At 31.0% G+C, this 27,049-nt stretch overlaps 3 protein-coding genes across 4 annotated transcripts; 1 reads left to right on the forward strand and 2 right to left on the reverse strand.

Annotated features, from left to right (window-relative positions):
• Nucleotides 1-6,694: 6,694 nt before the first annotated feature.
• LOC126658266 (reticulon-like protein B21) lies at nt 6,695-12,452 on the forward strand. 2 transcript variants are annotated; one of them, XM_050352643.2, is made up of 9 exons: nt 6,702-8,073; nt 8,174-8,236; nt 8,322-8,424; nt 8,549-8,623; nt 9,200-9,344; nt 9,427-9,496; nt 10,088-10,153; nt 11,941-12,063; nt 12,149-12,452. In XM_050352643.2, exons 1-9 carry the CDS (start codon nt 6,996-6,998, stop codon nt 12,328-12,330), a joined length of 1,905 nt encoding a protein of 634 aa, XP_050208600.1. In that variant the 5' UTR covers nt 6,702-6,995; the 3' UTR covers nt 12,331-12,452. The 2 variants fall into 2 exon arrangements, with proteins under 2 accessions (XP_050208601.1, XP_050208600.1); XM_050352644.2 differs by lacking the exon at nt 12,149-12,452 and having other exon boundaries at nt 6,695-8,073; nt 9,434-9,496; nt 11,941-12,058.
• Nucleotides 12,453-13,100: 648 nt separating this feature from the next.
• On the reverse strand, nt 13,101-20,610 carry LOC126676955 (2-oxoglutarate-dependent dioxygenase 11-like). The gene is made up of 4 exons (XM_050371338.2): nt 20,235-20,610; nt 15,054-15,307; nt 13,969-14,296; nt 13,101-13,574 (listed from the first exon to the last, which is right to left on the reverse strand). Exons 1-4 carry the CDS (start codon nt 20,451-20,453, stop codon nt 13,338-13,340), a joined length of 1,038 nt encoding a protein of 345 aa, XP_050227295.1. The 5' UTR covers nt 20,454-20,610; the 3' UTR covers nt 13,101-13,337.
• Nucleotides 20,611-22,555: 1,945 nt separating this feature from the next.
• LOC126680626 (desmethyl-deoxy-podophyllotoxin synthase-like) lies at nt 22,556-24,409 on the reverse strand. The gene is made up of 2 exons (XM_050375780.2): nt 23,467-24,409; nt 22,556-23,375 (listed from the first exon to the last, which is right to left on the reverse strand). The coding sequence occupies exons 1-2, from the start codon at nt 24,355-24,357 to the stop codon at nt 22,752-22,754; spliced, it is 1,515 nt and encodes a 504-aa protein (XP_050231737.1). The 5' UTR covers nt 24,358-24,409; the 3' UTR covers nt 22,556-22,751.
• Nucleotides 24,410-27,049: the final 2,640 nt, after the last annotated feature.

A 27,049-nucleotide genomic window follows, 5' to 3' on the forward strand; every position in this document is an offset into this window, starting at 1 on the left:
CCATCTCATCGGAAGAAGAAAATCGAAATTCTCATCCGACGGTTTATCGTTGTTTTAAATTTGCGGAATCTATTATTAGACTTTTTTTTAATCTTTATTTATAATATGTTTGTTGCCTTTTATTGGTTGCTTCAACCTTAAAAGATCATACAAAAAAATTATTATTATATAACTTTTTATCCATTATTGTTATCTTCATAAATACATTTATCTTTGGGAAAAAAAGAGTATAATTCAGTGGTGAAATCAAAGAGATAGAAAATAATCGTTCTGAACTATCAGTTATTTGGTTTTTAGTTATTCTATATTTTATTTGTTTGTTTTATTCATCATTCATTTCTCTCCAATTTGTTTTATTTTAATCTTGGTTTAGTGGTGTTAAAAAGACAAATTTTTTAACAAGTGTAATTTATTCCAGTCTAGTCAATTTGTTAGAAATCAATACAATTTTTAAAAGGGTTAAATGCAAATTCATACACCAACTTTGACCTAATTTGCAATTATAACATAAACTTTTAAACTTGGCAATGTCGGTAACCAACTTTCATTTCTTGGCAAATTGGTACACCGACCAATCATAAAACGACAAATGGCGGTTTATTACAATGTCCACGTTAGTGTTTTTTGAGTTTGGTGTATCGATTTGCCAAAAGTGTAAAGTTGATTACTGACATTGCCAAGTTTCAAAGTTTATGTTGTAATTGCAAATTAGGTCAAAGTTGGTGTATGAATTTGCATTTAACCCTTTTTAAAATGATACAATATCTTTTAAAATTGGTTTTTTCAAAACATGTGATACCGCAATTAGCAACTTTTCTTCTTTTTTATTTTTTTAAACTACATATTCAATTGCCTCGATAATTAAAATAATATAAAAAAGTTACATAAATGTTCAGTAACTTGATTAATATTTAACAAGTTTGAATTTATTTTAGAAAGTTGAACTTCTAGTACTATTAAACCTTTAATCTTTAATTTATATAAAAAGATTTAAATTCGATAGCTGATGATGCCAATTTATTAGATCTAATGTAACATACTTGTTTTTATTTTTTTTAATGGAAGTCGCATATGCTGCTATGCATATGGATTCGAGTTCGAATTTCTCCTCATGTAAAAATTAAAGGGAAGCTGCAACATTTTTTGTTTTTTACATATATAAAAAGTTGTCACGTTTGATTAATAACAAAAGAAGGGCAATAAATTTGTGTCGGTGCAATTTGGAAGGACCTTTAAGTTGTCGCTATATATACACAATTAAGGACAGCCATACATTTGATAATTGAGAGTATTTTTACCTTTGTGTATGCTCTATAACATCATGAAATTTACTGGTTTAAATCAAAAATTAAGACGAGTCAAATTTATTTTATATCTAAATAAATTATAAAAATTATTTGTATATAAAATTGCAATTTTTATCGTATTTTGCAATTTAAACACATTACTTAATACTTTACATAAAAAAATCTCAATCATTGACATTTTATAGCTTAAATGTTTTATATGTCATTTTAGTCATTCAAAATGGTAAAAATGACATTGTTCAAAAAAAGACTTTAGTGTTAGAAAATGTAAAAAATAAAAAATTAATTTTTTATACTAAAACGCTTAAAACTAGAATTTTATATGCAATTACTTTTGGACTCAATATGGAAAGAAAATTAACTTTTTCTTTTTGAGTTTTAATTTCTTTTTCTTTTTTGAGAAATTTGAGTTTTAAATTAACTTATCTATTTTCAAAAAAAAAAAGTTAACTTACCTGTTGAGGAAAAGAAAGAAAGTGTCAATTTAGATACAACCATAGTTATATTAGTCATACAGATTATAAAAGCCAATTAACATGGTAAACCAATTTCACCTGCCAAATCATTTGGTTAAAACTCACAAGTCATGAGGTCTACCCAGCTTTTAGATTTTTTTTATTTCTTCTCAACTACATTTAATATCAATAAACTGTGCGACATAATTTAATTCAAAATCATACATCATTTTCAGAATTTGTGAATTAGGTAATATGTTCTTTCTATTTTTGTATATGGTGCATGAAATATTTTAAATGAATTCCTAAAACACATTATTTTTAAAAAAATCACATTTAAACTAATTTGCATTCAAGTCTGATATATTATTAAGGTATTGGCACAATAAATTTCAACGTTTCACATTTTTTACAATTTCAGCCTAATGTTTTAAACATTACGAAACAAATTTTAACCTTTTTAATATTTGTGTTTTGTAGCCTAAGTTGAATTATGGTCATCTTGTCATCCTTTTTAGGCTATAATATAATAGTGGAAAAATGCGAAAGATTAGGATTTTATTTGTAATATTTTTAAAATGTTGGGATTTAATATACCAATATATGTATCTAAAATGACTGCTATGTATGCAAATACTTGACAAAAAATGGTTTAAGCTATAAAATGCAAAATATATTTATTTTTTCTATATCGTTATTTGTTGATCAAATTCATAATTAAATACCAATTATATAGTTTCGATTCGTTGTGCATACCAATCCAGTTAGAACCAGTCACTACGATTGGTACTAAATAATCAACAACTGGTATTGATGTTACAATATCATCAATTTTAATTTTTTGCAATTTTCAACACCAGATTTTTTTTAGTTAAAGGGTATTTTAGGTCAAAATAATATAATTTAGGGGTCAAATAGAATAAAATCATAATTTGTTTCATGTAAATGCGCGTGTCATTCGCGAATAATTTGAGAAGTTAAATAGAATAAAATCAAAAATTAATATTTAATAGAAAACAAAAAATATTTAGAAATCTAATAGGACAATGTGATATAGTTTAGAAGTTAAACTATATATTAAACCATTTTAAAGTGTAGTTTTTCAATTTTTAAATGTGAGAATTTCCAAGACACTCTCCATAAGAGGCGGAGCCAGATTAGAAATTAGAGGGGCTAATTATAAAAGAAATTAAAATTTAATGGCCACTATTTTCATAAAAAAAAAGGTCAGAAGGGGTTCTTTGAGGTAAAAATTTAAGGCGGGGTCATTTATACAAAAATTTAAATTTGAAACTGTATTATGAAGAAGTCTTCTGTAAAATGTTGGCTGGGGGCACTGCCCCCCTTGGGCAATGTCCTGACTCCACCCCTGCTCTCCATCCAACTTTTTAGCAAAAATAAAATTGAATCGGTAGCCGGAATGGCTGCTCTCAAATTAAATTTTTTTCCATTTCTTTTAAATCCATTTGAATTTTTGATATCTAAATAAAATAATATTTAATTTTTATCATTTTATTTAGATGTCAAACATTTAAATAAATTTGAGAGAAATGGAGAGAATTTTAAACTTGAGGTGATACACTCCTGATTTATACAGCCATGAGTCATGACCATTAAATCAACCAGTTTATTACCTATTGAACCGCTTAAAAAATATAATTAGACCATGTACGTATGTTTTGTAGTTTAAAAGTAAATAAATAAAAAAAATTATAAAAATTAATCGATTTTCACAGTTAAATACATGCGTTATGATTCAGAAGCAGACATTTGACAACATTTGCATAGAATATTAAGTTGGAGTTGTAGCATATCTCATCGTGAAATAAAACAAAATCACATCGGATGTGGTGGTCAATTAGGTGATGCAATGTAGATTATTAGTTTCAAAGTTTGTTACCTTCACATGAAAGCAACAACGTTACCATAAATTAACTTAATGTTTCATTAAAAAAAAAGGTAATACTAAATATGTAAAACCGCACCAAAAAGATTACAGTTATTCATTAGAATCACAAGATAATAGGAATGCTAATCCTATACAGACAAATGTAGCCAATTTAAAATTTATATTAGTGCATAAAAAAATGAAAATAATTCCAAATGTCTATCAAATTTATCAATTCTAACTGATTTTTATAGTTTGGTTAATTATGGTCTGGTTTGATTTTTTTTATTTCCAGTTACGATCAAGTTCAGTATATTGAATCAATTTAGTTTGATTTTACTGATTTGACTTTTATTAATTTTTTTCTATTTGTATTTTTTATTTAATCGTGTGAATTTGATTGTAATGTAAAATCAATTATTGCATGACAAGTGAATAAAATTAATATTAATTAGTTTAACTGGACAAACTTAGCTACAACTAATTTATAATTAATAAAAATAATTTTTTGATAAGTGCCGAAAATGGAGAAATTATTTTGAAACAATTTGGGCCATTATACTGTTGAATTAATAATTGAATGGTCCTATAATTCATTTAATTGGTTAGTGAAGTGGATTTAATTTTCTCTAAGTTTATTATCACAAAAAAAAACCATTATGTGAATCGTACAAAGATAAATGTTAGTGAAGAATGTAAATATATTTGAATATCAAATGAGTATAAAACATCAAGTCGTAAGAGAGCTCCACCAAAAATCAATAGTTTTTGAGTTCTAATCATCATAACGGTAGAAAAGATAAAAATTATTGCAAAATTTGATTATACAGAAATCAAATAAATAAAAAATAAAATATATAAATACAAACTAAAAAAGCAAAATATATCAAAATACTAATTAAACAAAAAGTAAAAATGAGTTAAGCCTCGTAAGAAACATCATCACATGCATGTGAGGGAATAAAATACCTTCCCAAAAGAAGAAAAGAAAAAAGAAAGTTCAGTCAAAATGTCAAATAAAATAAATAAAAAGAAAAGGAAAAAGAAATGTTTATTCTTAACATCCTAATCATTTAACCCCACCACATTCTTCTTTTACCTTTCAATTATCTTTTAATCATCCACCAAGGTTAATTTACTTCTTTAAAATAAAAGGCGACTTCGATAATTATTAAATTCTTTGAAATACATTTATTATTTTATACACTAATTACTATTAAATCACTATCAAATGGATTAGACTAAATTACTTACATACAACGGAATTTTTATAAAAAGGTTTACAAATAAATTATTAGAATCACCACCCATACAAAAATATTTCAGGATAAAGCAGATTTAAACAAAAATTCCCTATAAATTATATTTCGAAAAAGAAAATAAATGGTGAATTATCCTATATACTAAATTAATAAATAATATAACTCTATAATGCTTACTAACAATCAATAAAGACATGTAAAACATTATTAATAATAGAATGTATTAAAAAAAATACTTTTATCAAATAGCGGAATTTTAAAAAATTTAAATTTCCATTAAATAATTTTACAAATTCTGAAATATAGTAAAATTACTATTATTACTATACAATGCAGTTAATGATAATGAATCACCGAATTTATTTTTTTAAATTACAATTTTAGTTTATTAAAAATAAAGAGGAAATAATAGCGTTTTTTTTACAAAAATTATTTACAAAATAATGTAAATTTTTGCACATTTTGCACCACCACCTTTATGCCCTTCACTACACATCTTTGCACATCCTTTTTTTTTTTTCAAGACGACACTGTGTTGGACGATATAACTCGGCTTATCAGGAGAATAAGTAAATATATCCATTAATTTTTGTGAACGGTGAGAAAAGCTGAGATGTTGTCGTTAATAATAAAAATAATAATTTTATGTATTTCTGACGATTTCAATTTGCATTTTTGCAAGCGTGTTGATGTTGCCGTTGCTATGATGATTTTTATGGATTTTATGAGTATGTAACAACTTTATGGCTTCTTCTTTTAGACTTGGAAGGGTTGAATAAGAATTATGAAAAAAATGGGTATCTTAATTTATTTTGATGTTTTCTTGCTGTTGTTTTAGTGTTTTAGGTATATCTTAAGTATATTTTGGGTGATTATTGGATTTTTTTTAGTGAAATGGAACCGAAGTAAAACCGGCCCGTAACTGTACACAGGGCGGTTCCGGGCCGGTTCCAGATTTGTTGAACCGTGAACCGGCGGTTCCGGATCGGAACCGGCGGTTCAAGAGTCGAACCCGTTAATAAAAAATAAATATTATATATTTAAAATACATATTATAACTTTATCATACTATAATATATTTATTTTTATAATAAAATATATGTTATATTTGTTTTAGTTAAATTTTTGGTTAATATTTTAATTTTTTTCAAAAACAATCTTTATTTTCTTATAATTCTATCTCCGCGAGTTATTTTATTGTTAAATTACATTTTTTAATAATTAAATTTTAATTGTTTTTCTAAACCGTCCTAAACCGGAACCTGAACCGGAACCGTCATGGAACCGTCTCTTAATCGGTTCCGGGCCGGTTCCACTTTTTCTTGAACCGTGACCCGGCGGTTCCGAACCGGAACCGCCGGGTCATGAACCGTGGCCACCTCTAATGTTAGTGTTTTTCTTTTAATGTGTTTTTGGTGTATTTTTAGTGCTTAAATTTGATCTATTTTCATCGAAAATAACCCCAAATTAAACTAACTGAGGCTTTATTGAATATAAACTGGAAGTAAACTAACTATTTTTTTATTGAAATTTTTTTTAAAGAGAATGTATATAAAAAATAAAATCAAAAATAAACTGAATATAAACTAACTAAAAGTTTAATAAAAATAAACTAATTAAATTTGATCCAAAGTATAAAATTTTAATTAATTTACATTCAATTTATTTTTAATATTATAAGTTTTTACTAAAATTATTTTAATTTTAGTTTAGTTTTAATTTTTTGGTGCCAGTATTTTTGTAATTTGTTTTCGAATTAAGTATTCTCAAAAAACAAATCAAGTTTTCTTTTTAAAAAAGAAAATATTGATTTGTCCTCTAATGGACAAAAATAATGTAAAAGGGTTTATGAAGCACTTGTGCAATAATATAAAGAGACAGAAGCAAACCAACCAAGATTTAGATTGAAAAAGCAAAAGAAAGAAACAGTCACTCTTCTCTTGCAACACAATCTTCTCTGTTCTTTCTCCAACTCACTGCTTACCTCTCACATCACCAACCCCCTCATTTCTTCAACTTCAAGACTCCTTCTCCATCATTACCACACTCAAGTGCTCGATCAATTGCCTCAGAGAATACAAATATGGATGTCGGCAGGAGAAGGGGTGGAGTTAAAACAAGTGTAATTGCAGGTTCTGTTTGGGAAAGCAGAATGAAACACGATGAAGTTAAGGGTGGAATCAAAGTCTTCAATGGAGAAACAAACAACAATGAAGAAGATAATAATAATAATAATGGTGGTGATTGTTCAAGTCCAAGCTCAAGAAAATTGGTGAAGAGAAGCCCGGTTGGTCCTTCTGGTAAAAGAAAGACATGGAAATCTGATGGCCCAATTCAGATTGCTAAAGGGAAAACTGATTCATCGTCATTGGCAGTCAAGAATTGTGAGGAACAGTGTAGAGAATTGAGTGTTTCTGTTGACGGTGGAGTATCCAAGAAAAGCTTGAATTTTTCAGCCAGAAGAGGAAGATCTGATGGAAGTACAGGGTTGAGTGTTTCAGTTGATGGGATTGATAAAAGATTAATTCTTGGGAAGAGCCCAGTTCAGATGAGAAATGGAAGATCTGATGTAAAGGAAATTGTTGATACCCAATTGAGGAAAGTCAAGTCAGATTCTGTTAGTAGTGAAAAGAAAGAGATTAAAGAGAGGAGTGATGATTGTGGTGGTAGTGGAATAATTGAGAAAAACTCACCTGAGATCGAGGAAAATGGATCTGAAGAATCTTGTAAAGAGTTTAGTGTTTGTCAAGAAAAAGTGATTTCTAGCACTGAAACTTATAAAGATGATGATGATGATGAATTTGAAGGAGATGATGAAGAAGAAGAAGGAGATGATAAGATTGGTGAAGAAATGGAAATTGAAGTTGAGATTGAGAAGAAAAGTGTGGATGACATAATGGAGATCCTCAATGTACAAGAAGAGAAGCCTAGAATGAAAGTGGAAACAAAACCATCACCACCATCACCATCACCACCACCACTACCACCACCGCAAGAACAGAAGCCTAAGAAAGTGGTAGTGAATGAAGATATCAGAAATAAAGTTCACCAGTTCAGGAATAGAGCAGCACCACCATCTCCTTCTATAACAGTTAATAAACAGCCCCCTCCAGTGCTCAGAAGAGCAGCTATTTATCAAAATCTTTCAAAACCCACTCCAAGTGAGCATTCATTTTCTCCAAATTTATTGCTCATTTTCTCAAATTTGTATTGTTGGATTTTGTTTTAGTTTTGTTCATTGCCATAAATTCTTGTTTGCAGCTCCTGTTAGAAATAATGAATACCAGAATTACCCTGAAAGACATAACAAACTGCAAAATATAGGTGAGGTTTTACATTTCTTGAAAAAAGTTCAAATCTTTCTTTACTTTGATTTCCATTTGTTTGCTCAATTTTCTTGGTTTTGCAGTGGATTTAGTAATGTGGAGAGACATTTCGAGATCTGCATTTGTTTTTGGAATTGGCACATTTACCATAATCTCATCTTCCTATACAAAGGATTTAAATGTCAGGTCAGAAATTCACTGAATTCAATACATCTTTTTCTCCTTAAATCACTTTACCATATTATTCCTCTGCCTATAAAACACAGGCCAAAAAGCTGACATCTTGTTTGATAATTTCTTGATTTTACAGCTTTATATCAGTAATGTCCTATGTGGGTCTTGTTTATCTTGCTCTCATTTTCTTGTACAGATCACTTATACACAGGTAATTATCATTTTTAGATTAATAATAACCAACTCATACATATAGATTATGTTGTTATGTTAGTTTCAATTATATAATTTCACAAGCATAGATTTAAAATATAGAGCTCTAAAATTTTGACAAGTATTTCTTGAAATGAAAATGGAAAGTTCAAATTTAGAGGGTATCCAAACTATAGTTTATAAGCATTTTGATGGCCAAATTTTCATATGTTTCAATTTAATTTATATATTTTAATTTTATTTCAAATAAGATTTTTCCGAAAAAAATATATATTTGTAGGCGGATTTTGTTAATTTTACTTTAAAAACTTGTCACGTATTATTTTATTTTGAAAGTTAGTTTTTAAGTTAAATTATACATACATGGTAAATTTTTAAGGTAAAATTAGCAAAATTTACCTACCAAATATATATTTTGGCAGGAAAATCTCTAGTTGAAATAAAATTATTAGTAATCAAAAAATGAAGTATATTAAAATTTGATCATCAAAATCAATTATCCCAAATTTAAAAGTCTGAAAAGTTGGCATGCGTAAAAAATTAGGTTAATTTGGTGGAGGGTTTTATGAAACAGGGGAGTAATAGATATAGAAGATAGAAGGTATGTGGTGGGGGAAGAAGAGGCAGTTTGGTTGATAAAACTGGTTTTACCTTATTTGAATGAGTGTTTGTGGAAAATCAGAGCTCTTTTTTCTGGCGATCCTGCAACTACAATGAAGGTAATTTGTCTTTGATTTTGGATTTTGTTGTTAACTTTAAAGTAGAAAGAAAGATACAAAAAAGATTGATGAGAATGGGCAGATGGCAGTACTGCTGTTTGTTCTTGCAAGGTGTGGCGCCTCCATTACCATTTGGAAGATGGCTAAATTGGGTATGTAGCTCTGTCTTGTTCTTTCATAGGAAGCTCCATTCATTCTTTAATTACATTATATAAATGTGTAGGTTTTCTTGTCATTTTATTTATTGGTAAAAATCCGGTGCAAATTGCTGATGTGTCATTATCCTATTCGTTCTGACATGTCGCTATCCGGTTGACAATTCAGCGGTTTTCACCGGATTTTCACTTGGTGTATCGATTTGAAAATAATTAGTAGTTTTTTTTTTTGAAAATAATTAGGAATAATTATACAACGCAACGGTTGAGCCATGTCATTCGTGCAACAAACCAATGAGGCGTTAGCCATGTGCAAATGTTTAATGATAAAAAAATAAGCAATAAATAAAGATTCCCTATCGCAAATGATTATTGGCTTGCTGTAAAAATGACGTGGCACAACCGTTGCATGTAATAAACACTTATTTTAAAGTGATTCGACTCGTTTTACGGATAACGTGATGGAGAATTGCTTTCTGCTTTGATAAAGAATTTTAAAAATGTTTTTTTTGTCCACAAAGCAAAAATGAAAAATTAGCACAAGGAAACTGTACATTGTTTAACTGAAAGTTTATGACAAATTCACAGGTTTTTTTGGGGTATTTACTGTACCAAAAGTCTGCTCATCGTACTCAACGCAGTTAACAGCGTATGGTAAAAATACAATTCTCTCAACTTCCGTGTTTTTATCCTTTTTGTGTACATGTGTGTTTTGATTGAGTAATTATAGTATACCGTTAGACACACAGATAACTATGCACATTCATTTTCACTGATAGCCCACCTGGCCCATATGAATGTGGACCCACACCATAATCGTATAATGGGCCCACTAAAAGCTTTCTTCTTAGACAATGTAGTGGAAAGCAGGTCTTGCTGTTGAGACCGATTCTCTTACGTTTCCTTTCTGACCGTTGGCCACGAAGGGTAGATCTGTTGGGTCCTAGTGTGGGTAGAGAACATGATATGTTGCTAAAATCCAAAGTCAATCACTAACATGATCATGATGATATTAAGATTTAAGAGATGATCATTCAATCGGTTAAAAATAAATTGACCAGTTAAATCGTTAAATGTCCTAGTGTGGGTAGAGAACATGATATGTTGCTAAAATCCAAAGTCAATCACTAACATGATCATGATGATATTAAGATTTAAGAGATGATCATTCAATCGGTTAAAAATAAATTGACCAGTTAAATCGTTAAATTGATTAAGTTTCACTAAAAATTCTAGTTAATTCGGTTTGTTTAGTTCGCTTAGTTTATTTTTTTTGGTTCAGTTACAATTACAAAATTTAACAATTTGATTAAACTAATGTTTTACTCCCTCCGTCCCAATAGAGTTGTCCACTTTGCCTTTATCACATAGTTTAAGAAAAGCAATTATGTTTATAGTTTTTGTAAAATTTTCCTTACTTTTCTTGTCATACCCCTATTTAATGTAGGGTCCACTTACAATTTACTTTTATTAGTGGATTTTAAATAGGGGTAATGTAGGAAAATTAAGTGTAAAGTTAGTTACTTTTTGAAAGTGGACAAGAGTTTTGGGACAAAAAAAATTCTCAAAGTGGACAACTCTATTGGGACGGAGGGAGTATATTTTATTAGTTTAATTGAATTAGTCAAAAAATTCGCTCGATTTAGTTTTATTTTTTAAAATTTTAATTAAATTAATTTCAATTTAAAATAGATAGCTATCGATTTATATTGAAAAAATAAAATAATTTAGTTAATTAAGATTTGATTAACTCGGCCGGTTCATCGTTTGCTCACTCTAAAGATGATGATGATGATAATAATGATGTTTTAAAATCAACTTTAATCTTGGATGCTAATCTCGCCAACCATAAGGATCTAATGAACTCTTATCATTTGTAGGACCCATTTCACAATATCAATTCTCTTAATTTCTTTTTAATTGGAATGTTGAAAAAAATTCCCTCCTACCGTGTTTTTCTTTGTTAAAAGAGTAATGCTATTTTAATCCATTTTATTGTACCACCCGACGTGGCAACAAACGAGTGGATCAATTTAAAGAGAGAAATTGAAACATATACTTTTGAATAAAAATTGAGCAAAGAAAAATATGTCAGGTAAGGCGGTTGATAAGGTGGGTTAAAATAGATGGATTAAATAGTAAATTCCTTGTTAGAATTGATAAATTTCAAAAAAAAAATAAATCAAATTTATACCCTTCAAGAATTTAAATCATATTTTATGATATATTCAATTTTATATTTTATTTATAAAATAAAGTCACATCACCCAAAACATTCTAACTTTTTAAATTAAATTGATTCGTTATTTTAAATTTAATCTAGATAATTATTATTTTTGTTTGAGAAAATAATTAAATGAATGTTTTTCTTTTAAAAGTTCAATTTTTTTATTGTATTTTAATTTGTAAGCTACCAAATTAAAATGGGTTTATACTTGAAGCAAAATTCTGGATTAGAAGGTTCAGAGATGCATGGGAGTCATGCGCACACAAGAAAGCAGTTGCCTTGGCCATTTTTACCCTCGTTTGGAACCTCTCTTCAATGGTTGCTCGCGTATGGGCAGGTGAGGACACATACGTCATTTTCAAAATCTGGTTATCATTATTTGGCTTTTTGTTGGCTACATTGCTAATGCACCATTATTACAGTGTTCATACTGTATGTGGCCGTCCGATATTATCAACGGTCAATGGAGTTAGATGATGTAGAAGATTGGGTAGTAGAGGATGATAATGGAGGGCATGATGAAGCTTTCATTGAACACAAACAAAATGCTGGGAGTGGGGCCACTGCTTCTGCTGAAGTAAATAAAGTTAAAAAATGGTCGTAAAAAGTTAAAAGTGAAATTACTGTCATAGAAATGCATATGCTTGAGGTGTGATTATGATAGGAAATAATGCCATTTTTTTAATTTTAATTTAATACAATTCAATGGTAATTTATTACTGTGAATATGCTTTTGAGACGGTAATTACACATTCACAAACCCTGTTCTGCATCATGATTCTTTTTTCCATTTAATTCTATAAATTATGCTGAGAAAAAGAGATTAAAATGGCAAAACTTATGTCTAATTTCTTCTTTTTAAGAGAATGTGAAGAGAGAATGTGTCATTTCTTATTAGGAAATGTGGCTTTAGTTATCCACTAATTCTATTTTAAATGTTCTAAAGTTTATCTCTTACTATTTATAATATAATTATAAAATTAATTTTTTAAATTCCAGCATTCTATTTATGTCTTAAACTAATACATAATTATCAAAGCATAAAATTTATAACAATTTTAAAAATAAAAGAAGAAAATTCTGCGAGATTACGAGTGTAGACAAGCCCACAGTCGTCGGCTGATTTTACAATCGTATAGTGAATCCTAAATTGCAAAAAATGTCAGATGGTTTTACGATTAGACCTACAAGCAAGCACGAGAGTTTCATAGGATCTCTCCATGATCGTAGGCTAGTCAAAGTTCAAATGTTCAAAAGGTTGCAGATAGTCCTATGATCCAAGCTATGAGCAGTTTATGATTGTAGACAGAAATAAGCCCGCGATCGTAAGTCATACATGCGATCGTACCGTTGAGAGTATTACAGTTAAGATCATTTACAAACCATAAAACAGCTGAATGAAGTTTATCAAGATCTTGTCCACTAGGGGTAGTAAAGTGGAACCAAGGATGTTTTAATTTTAGCCATTTATTTGCATTGAGTTTTGTTTATTTCATTCTCCAAATAAACCTTGTTACACACTTGGAGCAGAAAACATAAAAAAAAAAAAACCATAACAAGAAGAGCCAGTGGCATTTAACAGAGGCTTGCAGTTCTTAGTACCGAATTAATTCATATTTTCAGTGCTTCTATCAGACTCTTCTTCTGCTGCAAATAATGTACGAAAGTATCTAGATAATTTTCCACCTTCTTGTAGCGTATCGGCCTTGTCTCGTTAACTAATCCATCTACAGGTTCGAGATCTTTATCCGGATCAGGAAAAAAGTTTACAGCTACAGAAATCCTCTCCCTTTCTGGATCTTTCACCACCCTGTGCACCAAGGTCTTGAATAATCCATTGCTCATTATCTGTGTGCATCCAACACAATCAGAACAAAAAAACGAAACCTTAAGCTAGAATTTGATCATAAGTGATAAGGTCAATCAAGTAATTTTCCTAACAATGTTTAAGTGACCAATACATATAAGTTATGTGGCAAAATTGGATTAGCAAATAATTATCCATTGCCACCTAAGCAAAATTTCGCCAGCAATGAATGAGTAATATCCATAATTTGAAACGAAAATAAGTTGGGTTAGCAAAATGCAACAAATGAAACATTGGTTACCGAATTATAAACATTCTATAGTTCGGTAATCGCAAAATATTTTTTAACCCAAGATAATATTATTGTTTGGAGCCTCATCTAATAACTTGGAAAATATTTTATCGAAACAAACGGAGCATAAGGAAGTAAATTACCTCTACTTGATCACCAATATTAATGAGAAGAGCTTCAGGAATAATAGGAACTCTAAACCATTGGTCATTTTTCAGGAATTGAAGGCCTTCTACTTCTCTGTCTTGAAGAACAACAGTGATGGCAGTTGGATCTGTATGTGGTTTCAGGCCAACAACTAAATTATTCCTCGAACATGGAGGATAATAGTTGAATCTTGCGCGAATTCTTGGTTGATCTCCATACTTATCCAAAAAGCAGTGTTCTTCCAAGTTCAACGACCTTGCCATAGCCTTGAAGACTACCTCAGTTACCTTCTGCAGCTTTGTGGTGTACTCAGAAGTTATCGCTCTGCAGATTCAGGGTAATTGATTCCGAGAATATCTAAACTATTGTTTTTTTTTTGTATTTTGGTGATTCAATTTTAATTTGTTTTATTTTACTTACTGAACTTTAATTTTATTTCTAATGAGGGTTTTCCGAAATAAATGCACACATGGTAGGCAGAAATTTTCAGACGACAATCAAATCTTACTAGTTCTTTTTTTTGAAAACTTGTTAGGTGTGTATAATTTCATTTTGGAGGGTAGTTTTTACGTTAACTTATGCAGGCTACCACACGTACTTTTAATCGCAAAACCTCTCGTTGAAATTAAATTAAACTTAGATAAGCAAATTGAAATAAATTAAAGTTTAGTCACAAAAATGCAGAAAAACAATAGTTTGGGTATCCTCAGATTCTGTGAGCGCTTTTTCAGATATAATTTCAAAAAGCAGTCTGAAATTGCTACTAATCACTTTGGCGGGTATTAAACTTATAAGGGTACTGAACTATATGAAAGTTTTAAAATGGGTACTGAACTATTTTTTGTTACAAAATGGATACTGAACTATATAAAACGTTACAAAATGGGTACGCTCAGCCACATGTTCTCCACTGATTGGATGAAGGAAGAAGTCACGTCAGCAAAAAGTGGCTGAGAGTACCCATTTTGTAACATTTCGTATAGTTCAATACCCATTTTGTAACAAAAAAAGTTCAATACCTATTTTAAAACTTTGGCATAGATCAGTAACCTCCTAAGTCTAATATCCCACTTTGGCTCACCTAAAATTTGCAGGGTTTTGAGGCCAGATATTGATGGGTCGTTGGTCTTCAACGCTTGGTTCAAGAACTAATCGTTCAATCCAGTCAAGAACTAGTTGATCTTCTGAAATAAGAGTGTCAAGTTTATCATAACCATCTTTGCTGTCAACACCCACCGCATATTTCTGCTTCTCTTCCGTTGGAAGTGCGAAGAATTGCTTGATGACTGAACGCACTTGGTCCAAGAATGAACTTGTCATTCCGTGATTTATCGACTGAAATAAGAAAGATTATCGAAGTCAATCATATACTATATGTTGAAAACTCTTATAAACTGAATTGTATTCTCTGTTCTTTGTTTTTTTTACAAGACAAGCAGACGTATATATATATACAGGAAGAGATGTATTACAAAGGAAATGTAGAAGCTGTAAACTAAATTAACTCCTTGATTGCAGGCTTAAGTTGGGAATGATATCTTGGAAAAATATCTTGATTTTCTGCAATGATATTTGTTTCCTTAGTCTCTGTGGAATATTTTGTTTCTGCAATTGGCTTTTCTTCCTTATTTTTCTTTTCTTCTTTATTTTGCTTTCTTTCCTTATCAGCCCCCTTCAAGGTGGAGACGGAGGGTAAGTGGAGTCCCATCTTGTTGCGGAGGAAAATAAAAGGTGTCTTTGGTAGAGGCTTGGTGAGAATATCGGCAATTTGATGAGAAGACGGCACAAATCTAGTTATAAGATGACCCATGGCTACTTTTTCTCGAACGAAATGATAATCTATCTCGATGTGTTTTGTTCTTGCATGGAAAAGAGGATTAACTGACATATGAAGAGCGCTTAGATTGTCGCAAAATAATTGTGGGGCGGAAAGTAATGGGATGCCAATATCACGCAATAAGAATGTGAGCCAAGTTAGTTCAGCTGTAGTAGAAGCCATAGATCTATATTCCGCTTCTGAACTTGATCGAGCAACTGTAGGTTGTTTCTTTGAACACCAAGAGATGCAGTTTGCACCAAGAAAGGCACAAAAACCAGTTGTGCTTCGTCTAGTTAAGGGACATCCTGCCCAATCGGCATCTGAAAAGGCATACAAAGAGAGTGGACTGTTAGAAATAAATCGCAAACCATAGTTTTGTGTACCTTGGAGGTAGCGAAGAATTCGCTTAACAGCTTGTAGATGAATTTCGGTGGGAGAGTTAAAAAATTGGCAAACTTTATTGACATCATGCTGAATATCTGGTCGAGTAAAAGTAAGATATTGAAGGGCGCCAACAATACTTCGATAATATGTTGTATCTACTCCATTTTGTTTCAAGATATTGCCGTTCTCTTTAAGAATCATCGGAGTAGCATTAGGAGTACAATCTGCCATCCTTGTACGGTGAAGAAGATCCTTGGTGTATTTGCCTTGAGACAGAATAATTCCTCCATCGAAGTATTTAATTTCCACACCTAAAAAGAAAGTTAAACGTCCAAGATCCTTTATGGCAAATTCTGCACTTAATTTGTAGATTAAGTTAGAAACAAACGAGTCATTATTTCCAGTCAACAATATATCATCTACATAAATGAGAAGTAATATTGTAACTGAATTTTGACGATAAATAAATAAAGATGAATCTGCCTTACTGCAATAAAAACCAAGATGGAGAAGAAATCGAGATAAGCGATCAAACCAAGCTCGAGGAGCCTGCTTTAGTCCATAGAGTGACTTGTGAAGAAGGCATACGTGATCAGACTTTTGTGGATCTACAAAACCAGGGGGTTGCTCTATATAAACAACCTCCTTTAAATTTCCATGTAGAAAAGCGTTTTTCACATCAAGTTGCCTCATGTTCCAATTGAGAGAAGTCGAAAGAGCTATCACAAGTCGAATGGTTGTATGGCGAATAACTGGGCTATAAGTCTCATCGAAATCAATACCTGAAACTTGAGTAAACCCACGGGCAACAAGACGAGCCTTAAAACGCTCAACAGATCCATCCTCTCGTTGCTTTATGCGATAAATCCATTTCGACCCAACAACATTTGTGTTTGGAGGTCGAGGAACTAATGACCATGTTTGGTTTGAATGTAAAGCTTGTAGTTCCTCTTTCATGGCCATAACCCATTGAGGATCTTTTAGAGCTACATGATAATTTCGTGGTTCAACAGGTAACTGGACTTGAGATAAATAACATTCATAATCTTCCAAATGTTTTGGAGGCTGTCTATGGCGCTGAGGACGAGTGTAATTTTCACTCTCATTATGGTCGATATCAGGATTAACAATTTGCTCAGGCAAGTCATCAATCAAAGTCAGATTTTGTGTACCTGCTGGTACAGCTGCAACTAAATTTTCATCCAAATGAACATTAGGCAAAACTACATTATCATCAACTATATCAATATTATTATCATCATAACATCTATCATGAACATTGTATTCATCACAACAATTGCTAGTAGTCACGATAGATGGTTGTGCTGATAAGTGGGTGTTTGTGTTTACCTCTGTGCGTTCAGTTTCAGGTGTGGCCTTAAACCATTCATCGAATGATGGAAATTCAGTAAATTCTATTGATGCAGGTACGGGTTCTTGATGAGAGGGTTTATAGAGAAATTTACCTTCATCAAAAACAACGTGTCTTGATATATACACTCTTTTTGTTTGAGGTTCATAGCATCTATAACCTTTGTGAATCGGACTGTATCCAATAAAAACACACGGGTAAGTTTTCTTAGTAAATTTATTACCTCCTTGGTGTCTTAGAGACGGAAAGCATAAGCATCCAAACACCCGCAAACTTTTGTAGCTTGGTTCTTTGTGATATAGCGTAAAATATGGAGAATGATTGTGTAAAACTGAAGTTGGCATTCTGTTGATTAAATAAACAGCTGCAAGAAAAGCTTCAATCCACATAAATAAAGGCAAGTTAGCATGAAATAACATAGTCAAACCTGTTTCAACGATGTGCCGATGCTTTCTCTCGGCCACTCCGTTTTGCTCGGGTGTTCCGGGACAAGAGACTTGAAGTTGAATACCACAATTACTGATATGACTAAGAAAATCAAAAGAGTTAAATTCTCCACCTCCATCACATTGGAATATTTTTATTTTTCTGTCAAATTGATTTTCTACTAATTTTTGAAATTTTTGGAAGCAAATGAAAAAATCTGACTTTTTCTTTAAAGGGTATAACCAAGAAAATCTTGAGAAATCATCTATAAAAATGACATAAAATCGAAAACCTTGATTAGAGACAGTAGGGGCTGGTTCCCAGAGATCACAATGCACCTTTTGTAAAGGATTGCTAGAGATATCTTTATTCAAATTGAAGGGTAATTTACAACTCTTTCCAGATTGACAACTAACACAAATAGAAGACTTAGTTTGCCAATTAGTAACATCAATGATTTTCTTTCCTTTTAGCAAAGATAAAATCTTTGCACTTGGATGTCCAAGTCGTTGGTGCCACAAAGTGAATGAGTCGTCCCCTTTTATTGATGATAAAGCTTCTTGAAAACTAGAATCCAAAGCATAGAGTTGTCCTTGTCTATGCCCCTTCCCTATGGTTCTCCTGTTTTGATCCTTAATGATAAAATCAGATGGTGTAAATTTAACAGTGCAAGAGTTATCACTAGTGATTTTACTCACTGAAATGAGATTCTTTTTCAATTTTGGAACAACAAGAACATCTTTTAAATTTAATTCTCCAACATATGCATTACCAGTATGTGTAATATCAAGTTTGTTTCCATTTCCAACATAAATAACATCATTTCCTTTATAAGGTTTAGTGTAGGATAAAATACCTGCATTGTTGGTCATATGAGCTGTAGCTCCTGAGTCCATGTAGAGTGAAGGATCATTGGTGTTTAAAGTGAGAGCTGCTAAAGCTTGTGGTAGTTCTTCTGATTGATAGGAATAGTCAAACCTATACCAACAATCAAGAGCAACATGATTCATCTTACCACAAATTTGACATGTTGGGCTATCACTTTTTCCTTGTTGTATAGCTTCTTTTCTTCCTTCTTTTCTAAAATTATTAGAATCAGCGTTGTTGTATCGTCCAGCCGGAGTGAATCCTCTACCTCTTGAATTGAAGTTCCCGCGACGTCCACGTCCGCGTCCTCGTCCACGTTGGCTAAAGAGTGCTTGGTTATATTCAACATAACTTCTCTCTTCTTCCCTTTGAGAAGCTAGGGTCTGTTCATATCCCTGAAGAGCAAGTAAAAATTGGTTAAATTTTGGATAAGGAGGTTTAGTTACCATGGCTAGACGAAAGCTTTCATATTTTGCTCAAAGTCCACGAGCGAATTGAAACACTTTGTCAAGATCATCCACTGGTTTCTTTATAGCTGCTAGGTTGTCGCAGATTGATTTGAATTCTTTTGTGTAATCATCTAAGGATCTTGATCCCTTTTTAATGGTCATCAACATATTTTTCAAAAGGCCTTCTTTTTCAATTGTGATTGGCAGCAATTGTTCTTCTAATGAACTCCACACATCATATGCAGTAGCATCTTCTGAAATAGATGGTTGAGCTTCTTCTTTTATTGTGCCAAGCAACCATGAAATAATAAGACCATCATTTGTTAACCACAAAGTATAGGCTGGATTCACAATCCCGTCTTTTAGCAAATGTTCGGGTTTGCTATCACTCTTTTCCAAATGATGAAGCACGCCGAGACTACGAGCCAGATGAAGGATTTGTGATCGCCACATGAGATAGTTATTTGAGCCGAGTTTGATTGAAATTAAACTGGCACATTGATGGAATGATTGTATTGTAAGCTTGGGTTCTTCCATGATTGATGAACAAGAGAATGAAAGAATAGAGAGTTGTTATGCTTTGAGTTTCAATGCTCTGATACCATGAAAACTCTTATAAACTGAATTGTATTCTCTGTTCTTTGTTTTTTTACAAGACAAGCAGACGTATATATATATACAGGAAGAGATGTATTACAAAGGAAATGTAGAAGCTGTAAACTAAATTAACTCCTTGATTGCAGGCTTAAGTTGGGAATGATATCTTGGAAAAATATCTTGATTTTCTGCAATGATATTTGTTTCCTTAGTCTCTGTGGAATATTTTGTTTCTGCAATTGGCTTTTCTTCCTTATTTTTCTTTTCTTCTTTATTTTGCTTTCTTTCCTTATCATATGTATAGTGATAGAGACTTAATTCAACCAACAGAATCATGTGCAACCATACCAGAAAACAGCCAAATGAGCTGAGAGCAGATCGGAGTTTTTCAAGTTCTTGTGTGCAGGAAGATGGAGGTGCAAGAAGATACAAATCAATGACTGGTACATCTATTAATGGAAGACAACTAATGTCCCCGACACCGACACCATTTCTTGCTGGTGGTTCTCGGACACAGTTTGCTACCGATCCTGTTCTCTTGGCAGGAGAAGAATTATTATCAGCCATTTCTTTCACAAGGAGAAGGTGAATTATTTTCCGATCTATCCAAAATAACTGACTATGTTCCTTTGTTTTTTCTTCCACCTAAACGGCTTTCGTTATTTATTCTTCACATGTTGTTCATTGTATTATATTTGTGAAAAACAAGAACAAGAAAACAAATGTTGCGTTATGAGTTTAAGCTTCTATTTTTTAAATTATATAATTATATAATTTTTTAATTCAATAATGTCAAAATTATTAAAAAATATATAATTATCCTCAACAAAATTTTATATTCTGAAATTATTGAATAATCACTTATTCGTATTATGAAAATTTATTTTTCAATATTTACTATTAAACAATGTTTTTCAATGTAACTTTCAATTTAGTCGTTTTCAAAATCATTTGAAAGATCATTAAAAACTTATTTTTTGCTTTGTTAAAAAGTTTACAATTTCATTTTATTGTCAAATTTATCATTTTGAATACGATTTTGTTCGCGTCTCGAGTTGGATAATTAAAAATTTAATAAATTATTTGATTAAACTGCATGTTATGAATTTTATTTTTTATAATATTTTAAAATGATTCACTGGAAAAATAGAAAAATGAAACTATTAATTATTAGATAAAATTTAAATAAAGAATTGAATAAATATATATGTTTGAAATTTAATAATAATTTGCAAATACAAAATATATGTAGTATATACTTTACTTTAATTGTTTATAGTTTTAAACTGTACTTAATGTTTTCTGTTTGTAATTTGAATTTGCAAATACATTTGACTTTCTTCTTCAAGGTAAAATTTGTCTTTTTAATTAACATAGAACAACTTAAATCTTGGTTAATAATCAAATAACACAGACAATTTAATTCGTGCTATAAAAAGTTTTTTTTTTATGAATAAATTTGTATATATAAAAGCTATAAGAGCAAAACCGCTACTCAAAACTTTCATACAATAAGTGACACGTTTAAAATGGCACACTAATTAAAAGTTTAGACAATGGGTAACGGGACAAACACAAAATCACAAGTTCGAAATAGAATACACTAAAGATTTCTAAATAAATCAAAACCTGAGTAGGAAAAACTCCTATTACAAATCTTATAAAGAAAAGCCGTCTTGTTAAAACAATTGAAAATCACAGTATCTTACGCTATAGGGCGACTTAGGAGTTTTGAGACAGACGATATGTGCCCTAGTTTTATGTATATTTTCCGGTTTGCTATAAATGATTTCAATGAATGTTATTATGCTGCAAAAGTATTAGGAAACCGGGTTACAGATTTCGGAGCTACCACTTATATTCTCAGACGCTGGTCTTGGCCCGAGATTTGGCGTGACAATGTTATACTTTGTGATTAATGTATGATGTTTGGTGATAATATATGTTTGATTGTCTCATATTGAGTTGTTAGGATTTGTTATCCAAGTCTCGAGCAATCTGTTCTAAATTTAGGATTTCATTCTTGGCAAGTTAGTTAAATTATGTTTTAATACGTGGTTTGGTAGATCCATCAGATTATGGCATCTTGGGGTTAGAGTTGTGGTAGTGGAATCGACTCTTCAAATCCGTGAGTTTATGCTATTACCATTGAATATTAAGTAACTCACATATTATTTTAAATTATAAATGTTTTATATAAATTGTTTGTGAACTATATTTTATTTATCGTTATAGAATCATTAAAATGTGTTACTATTGGGCATCAATAGGACTGTGTGAGCACATATATTGATATAGGCTCAGGGATGTGATATGATTTATTATTTGATTTGGAGATATGAATTGCTCGGTGGAGTGTTTGCTTTTGGGTGTTTGCGGATTTGCTCGGTGGAGCTAGCGTTTGCTCTCGGGTATTTATGGTTTGCTTGGTTGATACAGAGTTGCACATATAATCAAAAGATATCATAAAAATAAAAAATCTAACAATAAACATTCAATTGGCCTGTTCATAATTTAAATACTCCCTCGCGAATCCTCTATTGTTGCTGTAGTATTGAAGAAATCCGTTAATTTTTCAATGGGATTGGCGAAAAGTTTGCATCAAATCTCACAAGCTGCCGACTTTTATCATGCGACTTATGTCTTTCAGAGAGCAGAACTCCTAATCATAATCAATTTGCTTAAGCATGTACCAATAGAAAATAAGACCTTTTGTTTTATTACAACAGAAAAAAGAAAAAAAAGAAAATTCAAATTCTCAATTTCATCGTTGCACATAAGCCCTCTATCATCACAAATTATTTAGAACAGTTTCTTTGGATGATATCAAACTAGAACTTATGTCTTTCGGAAAGCACGGATCTACTATTCCGGAGGAAGCTGATGGCGTGGGATAGGAATTACGTATAAATCAGTTTTTCGTCCAGCTACTCCGTCAAATTTTTCAGCCATGTCTAGATCTTGTTTCTTCTTACCGTTGGGGAGCTCCCATTCAAAATGGTACAGTAACTGTGCTAGTGCAAGCTCCACAGTCGCGAGACCAAACAAAGCACCGGGACACATCCTCCTTCCAGAACCAAATGGCAAATATTCAAAATTGGCTCCCTTGTTGTCAATTGGACTGTCAATAAATCTCTCTGGTAAAAACTTTTCAGCCTCAAACCAATAATTAGGATCCCTTCCGAGCGCCCATACGTTCACAATCACTCTGGTCTCGGCTAGAATATCATATCCATCGATTTGGCACTGCTCACAAACTTTTCTAGGAGCTAGGATTGGACCAGGAGGGTGTAACCTTAATGTTTCTTTAATAACTAACTTCAAATACTTTAATTCATCAGTAATTGTTTCATCCACATTTCTTTTGCCGTTAACAACTTGTCTAACCTCTGCTTGCGCTTTCTGCATCAAATTTGGATTTTTTATCAATTCTGACATTGCCCATTCTAGAACTGTAGCCGATGTGTCAGCCCCTGCCATGAAAATGTCCTGTAGAAAACAGAAAAAATATAAATAGAATCAACATTTTTTTAATTAAAGACATACACACACAAATAATACATATTTATGTAACACTAACCAGTATAACCCCTTTAATACTGTCAGTTGTTAAGGAAAATTCAAGATTCCCATGCTGTTGAAGATTTAAGAGAACATGGACTAAATCCTCATCCGTATTTGTTTTGGCTGATATGGAGAGTCTATGTGCATTGATTATCTTCTCAAGCACAAGATCAACTTTTTTATGCAGTTTGTTGAGTCTATACCGAATACCGGTAATCACAGGCAGCAATTTGGAAGAGGGAAACAAGTCGGCGATACTAAGGCCTGAAAACATCTTTACAACTTCCTGAGAAACTGCTATGAATTCTTCTTGGTCCAGCGGGCATTTGTCGCCAAAAGCTGCTCTTACGGTAATAGCAGAAGATAATGAATGGAACATTTTGGTAAGGTTGACAGGTGATCCTGCACTTGACGAAATTGATCCAATGAAATTTGATACCTCTTCTTCCCTAATTGGACGGAAAGAGCGGACACGTTTTGAACTAAAGAGCTCTATCATACAAATCTTCTTCAGCTGTCTAAAGTAGTCCCCATAGGGAGCAAAACCAATATCCGAGGCCTTATAAAATATGATGTCTGCAACCAAGAGGAAGGGCCTTTGAGCAAAGAGGATATCATGTGTTTTCAGCACTTGTTTTGCACTTTCTGGGGAAGAAATGATAACTGTTGGAACTTCTCCAATTTGTAAGTGCATAATAGATCCATATTTTCTTGCCAAGTCTCTAAGTTTATGATGGGGAAGACCACCAATTAACTGGTGTATATTTCCGATTATGGGAAGTTTTCGTGGGCCAGGGGGTAGGTTTAGAAGTTTGCCATTCATGGCTTTCTTCCATATTGCCCATAACAGTAAGAGAAAAAAGAAAAACCAGATCGGCAATGGAAATGAGAGGATTTGTGAATTCATGTTAACTTTATGAATTGTTTGCTTGATAACCTCAAGCCACAATTAGTGTCCCTTTAATAAGCTCTGGCAGTTAATTTCATAATTGCCAACTCATGTCTCGTTTAAATAAATTACTACTCCTTCCGTTTTTATTTAGTTATCCATTTAGCCAAATAAATTTGTCTATAATTAATTATCCATTTAACATTTCAAAATAATAGTTAGCTATCATCTTCCAAATCTCTCTCTCCCTAATAGATAACTCGGTAACTCAATTAACAAAACATTTATTACATAGTAGGGTTATATTAGTATTTACTAGTATAATTTAAAACAAAAAATCCACTTTCTTAATATGTACAATTTTTGCTAAATGAACAACTAAATAAAAACGGATAAGTATCTATTTTTACTTTGCTTTGTCTAAAAAAGTTTAATCAATTTCTATAATAAAATCTATTTAGCCTTTATTGTAGGGATAGTTACTAGTTCGAGAAATTATTACATAGACTTAGTCCACCACATCATCCGTGAACTGAGCCAATCACATTATAACACGTAATTAAACTGATGACATTATTATAATATTATTGTTAAAAAGTATATAAAAAAATAACAAACGAAACATATGTCCAAAAAACAAAAAACAAAAACAAAAACAAAAAAAACTTTAGAAAACGTATAAAAATTAATTACGACATTTAAAATGATTTATATTCACCCATAAAGGGAAAAAGGGAATGGAATTAAGATGTTTAGAGAATAATGTTATTAAGAACACTTTATAATTCTAAATTATTCATAAAAATTGAAAACTTTGTTAAACAATTATTATTAAGAAACTTTGTGGAATTATCGGTCGCTAAAAATGAATTAATTAAAAAAATTATTTATGAAAAAACTTTATTTAAAAAAATAATTATTATAAAAAATAATTATTTTAGAATACGGGAGTAAGTTGCGGGAGTAAATATGTGTTTTTTTAGTTATATATAAATATAATATAAATAGATATATAACAAAAATTTGAGTTGGTTAAGATGAAGTTACACGTGAATGATTTTTGGAAACATCAGTTGTTGTTATGAAAACTTTAAATATGGTTGTTAAAATTTTTTAACAACAATAAACATGATTGTGCGTGTTGACGTATATGACGACTTTTTTTAATAATGTTCGTTGTTATATGTTTTACAAAATCTATAATATTAGTTATTAAAAGATATTAGTAACGATAAAATTCGTTGTCAAAACATTATAATTTTTAATATATTATCTAATTATATAATTTTTTTTTTATTTATACTTATAATTTAAAATATGTTATTATTAAATTTAATGTTTTTGTACTTTTTCATTGATATTACAACAAAAGTAAAGATTATTTTTATAGTGAAACATGAGTTTTTTTATAGTGAGAATGCATCATTCTCATTTCACTTATTTTCAATGTGAAATTTTAAAATTTTCCTTCTTTTTTAGCAACGGAATTATTTGTCGTTGTGAAATGATAATTATTTTAAAACGACACAAATTAAATCGTTGGTAAAGCATATAATTTACAATGACATGATTAGTCGTTGTAAAAGAATTATCTTAATTTAAAAACGATATAAATTAAATCGTTGCTAAAAGTATAACTTTTAATAACGATTTTATTAGGTATTGTAAAATAATTATATTTAGAAACGATTTAAAATAGTCGTTATAAAAGGTACTCATATTGTAACGATTTCAATAGTCATTGTAATAAACCGTTACTAAAATTTACTTTTCCTGCAGTAAGAGGTGAAATCAAGTATTCACATTGTTATGCACTGCCAATATGCTTTCTGGTCCTTTTTCAGTAGAATGGGCAATTTCATCTGGGTCATCCCATCATATAATCACCAGTTTTATGTCTAGTGTAGTTCTTTTTTTCAGTTATCCATCTGATTTTCAGGGCTTCGCCCTGACTAATCCGGATCCAATCCGTATCGCGCACCTGGCATGGTGGGTGAGTCTACCAACGGAGATTTTCTGCATTCACAAAACTCGAACCCGAGACCTTACTTAATCGATACTAAACTGTTTACCACTTGGACCAACCCCGTTCTTTATCAGATAGAAAATTCGGAGATGTTTGTCATATAATCTGATATTTCAGTATTTGAGAACTATGAAAAGCGGGGAAATTAACAAATTTTTAGTAATGTCTTGAAGAAGGTGGATTTCTTTATTAATAATTACATATGTAAGGGTTTTTTTACAAATCAAATCATCATAAATTTTCTCATTTGTGGAATGATATTTTTAATTAAAAGTGTGGATGGCTTTTATATTTTTTTCATAATTTTTATTGTGTTTGCTTTCTTTGTAGGTGGCTATCAAAAAAAATTGTTTTTATTATGTTATAATTATTTGATAGCACTAACTGTGAGTAGAAGTTACGTGTAACTGGCATTACATGCATGTGGTTGTCATGAGTCAATATTGGTGAAAACAATTTTTTATAATATATAATATAGTATTTGTTATATAATTTATTATCAATAAATTATAAATTATGTATGTGAAGTAAAACTAGTACTACATAAACTATGAATATAAGAGGATCATGGTTTATAATAAAACAAAATTATTGAAGGGTTCAAGATTTTTTTAAACTTATTAATCTTTACAAATTACAATATTAAATCTAAACTATTACTATCCATATATTTTGGATCTAAGT

The sequence above is a fragment of the Mercurialis annua genome, linkage group LG1-X (assembly GCF_937616625.2).
Source record: "Mercurialis annua linkage group LG1-X, ddMerAnnu1.2, whole genome shotgun sequence".
In the NCBI taxonomy this organism is placed as follows: Eukaryota; Viridiplantae; Streptophyta; class Magnoliopsida; order Malpighiales; family Euphorbiaceae; genus Mercurialis; species Mercurialis annua.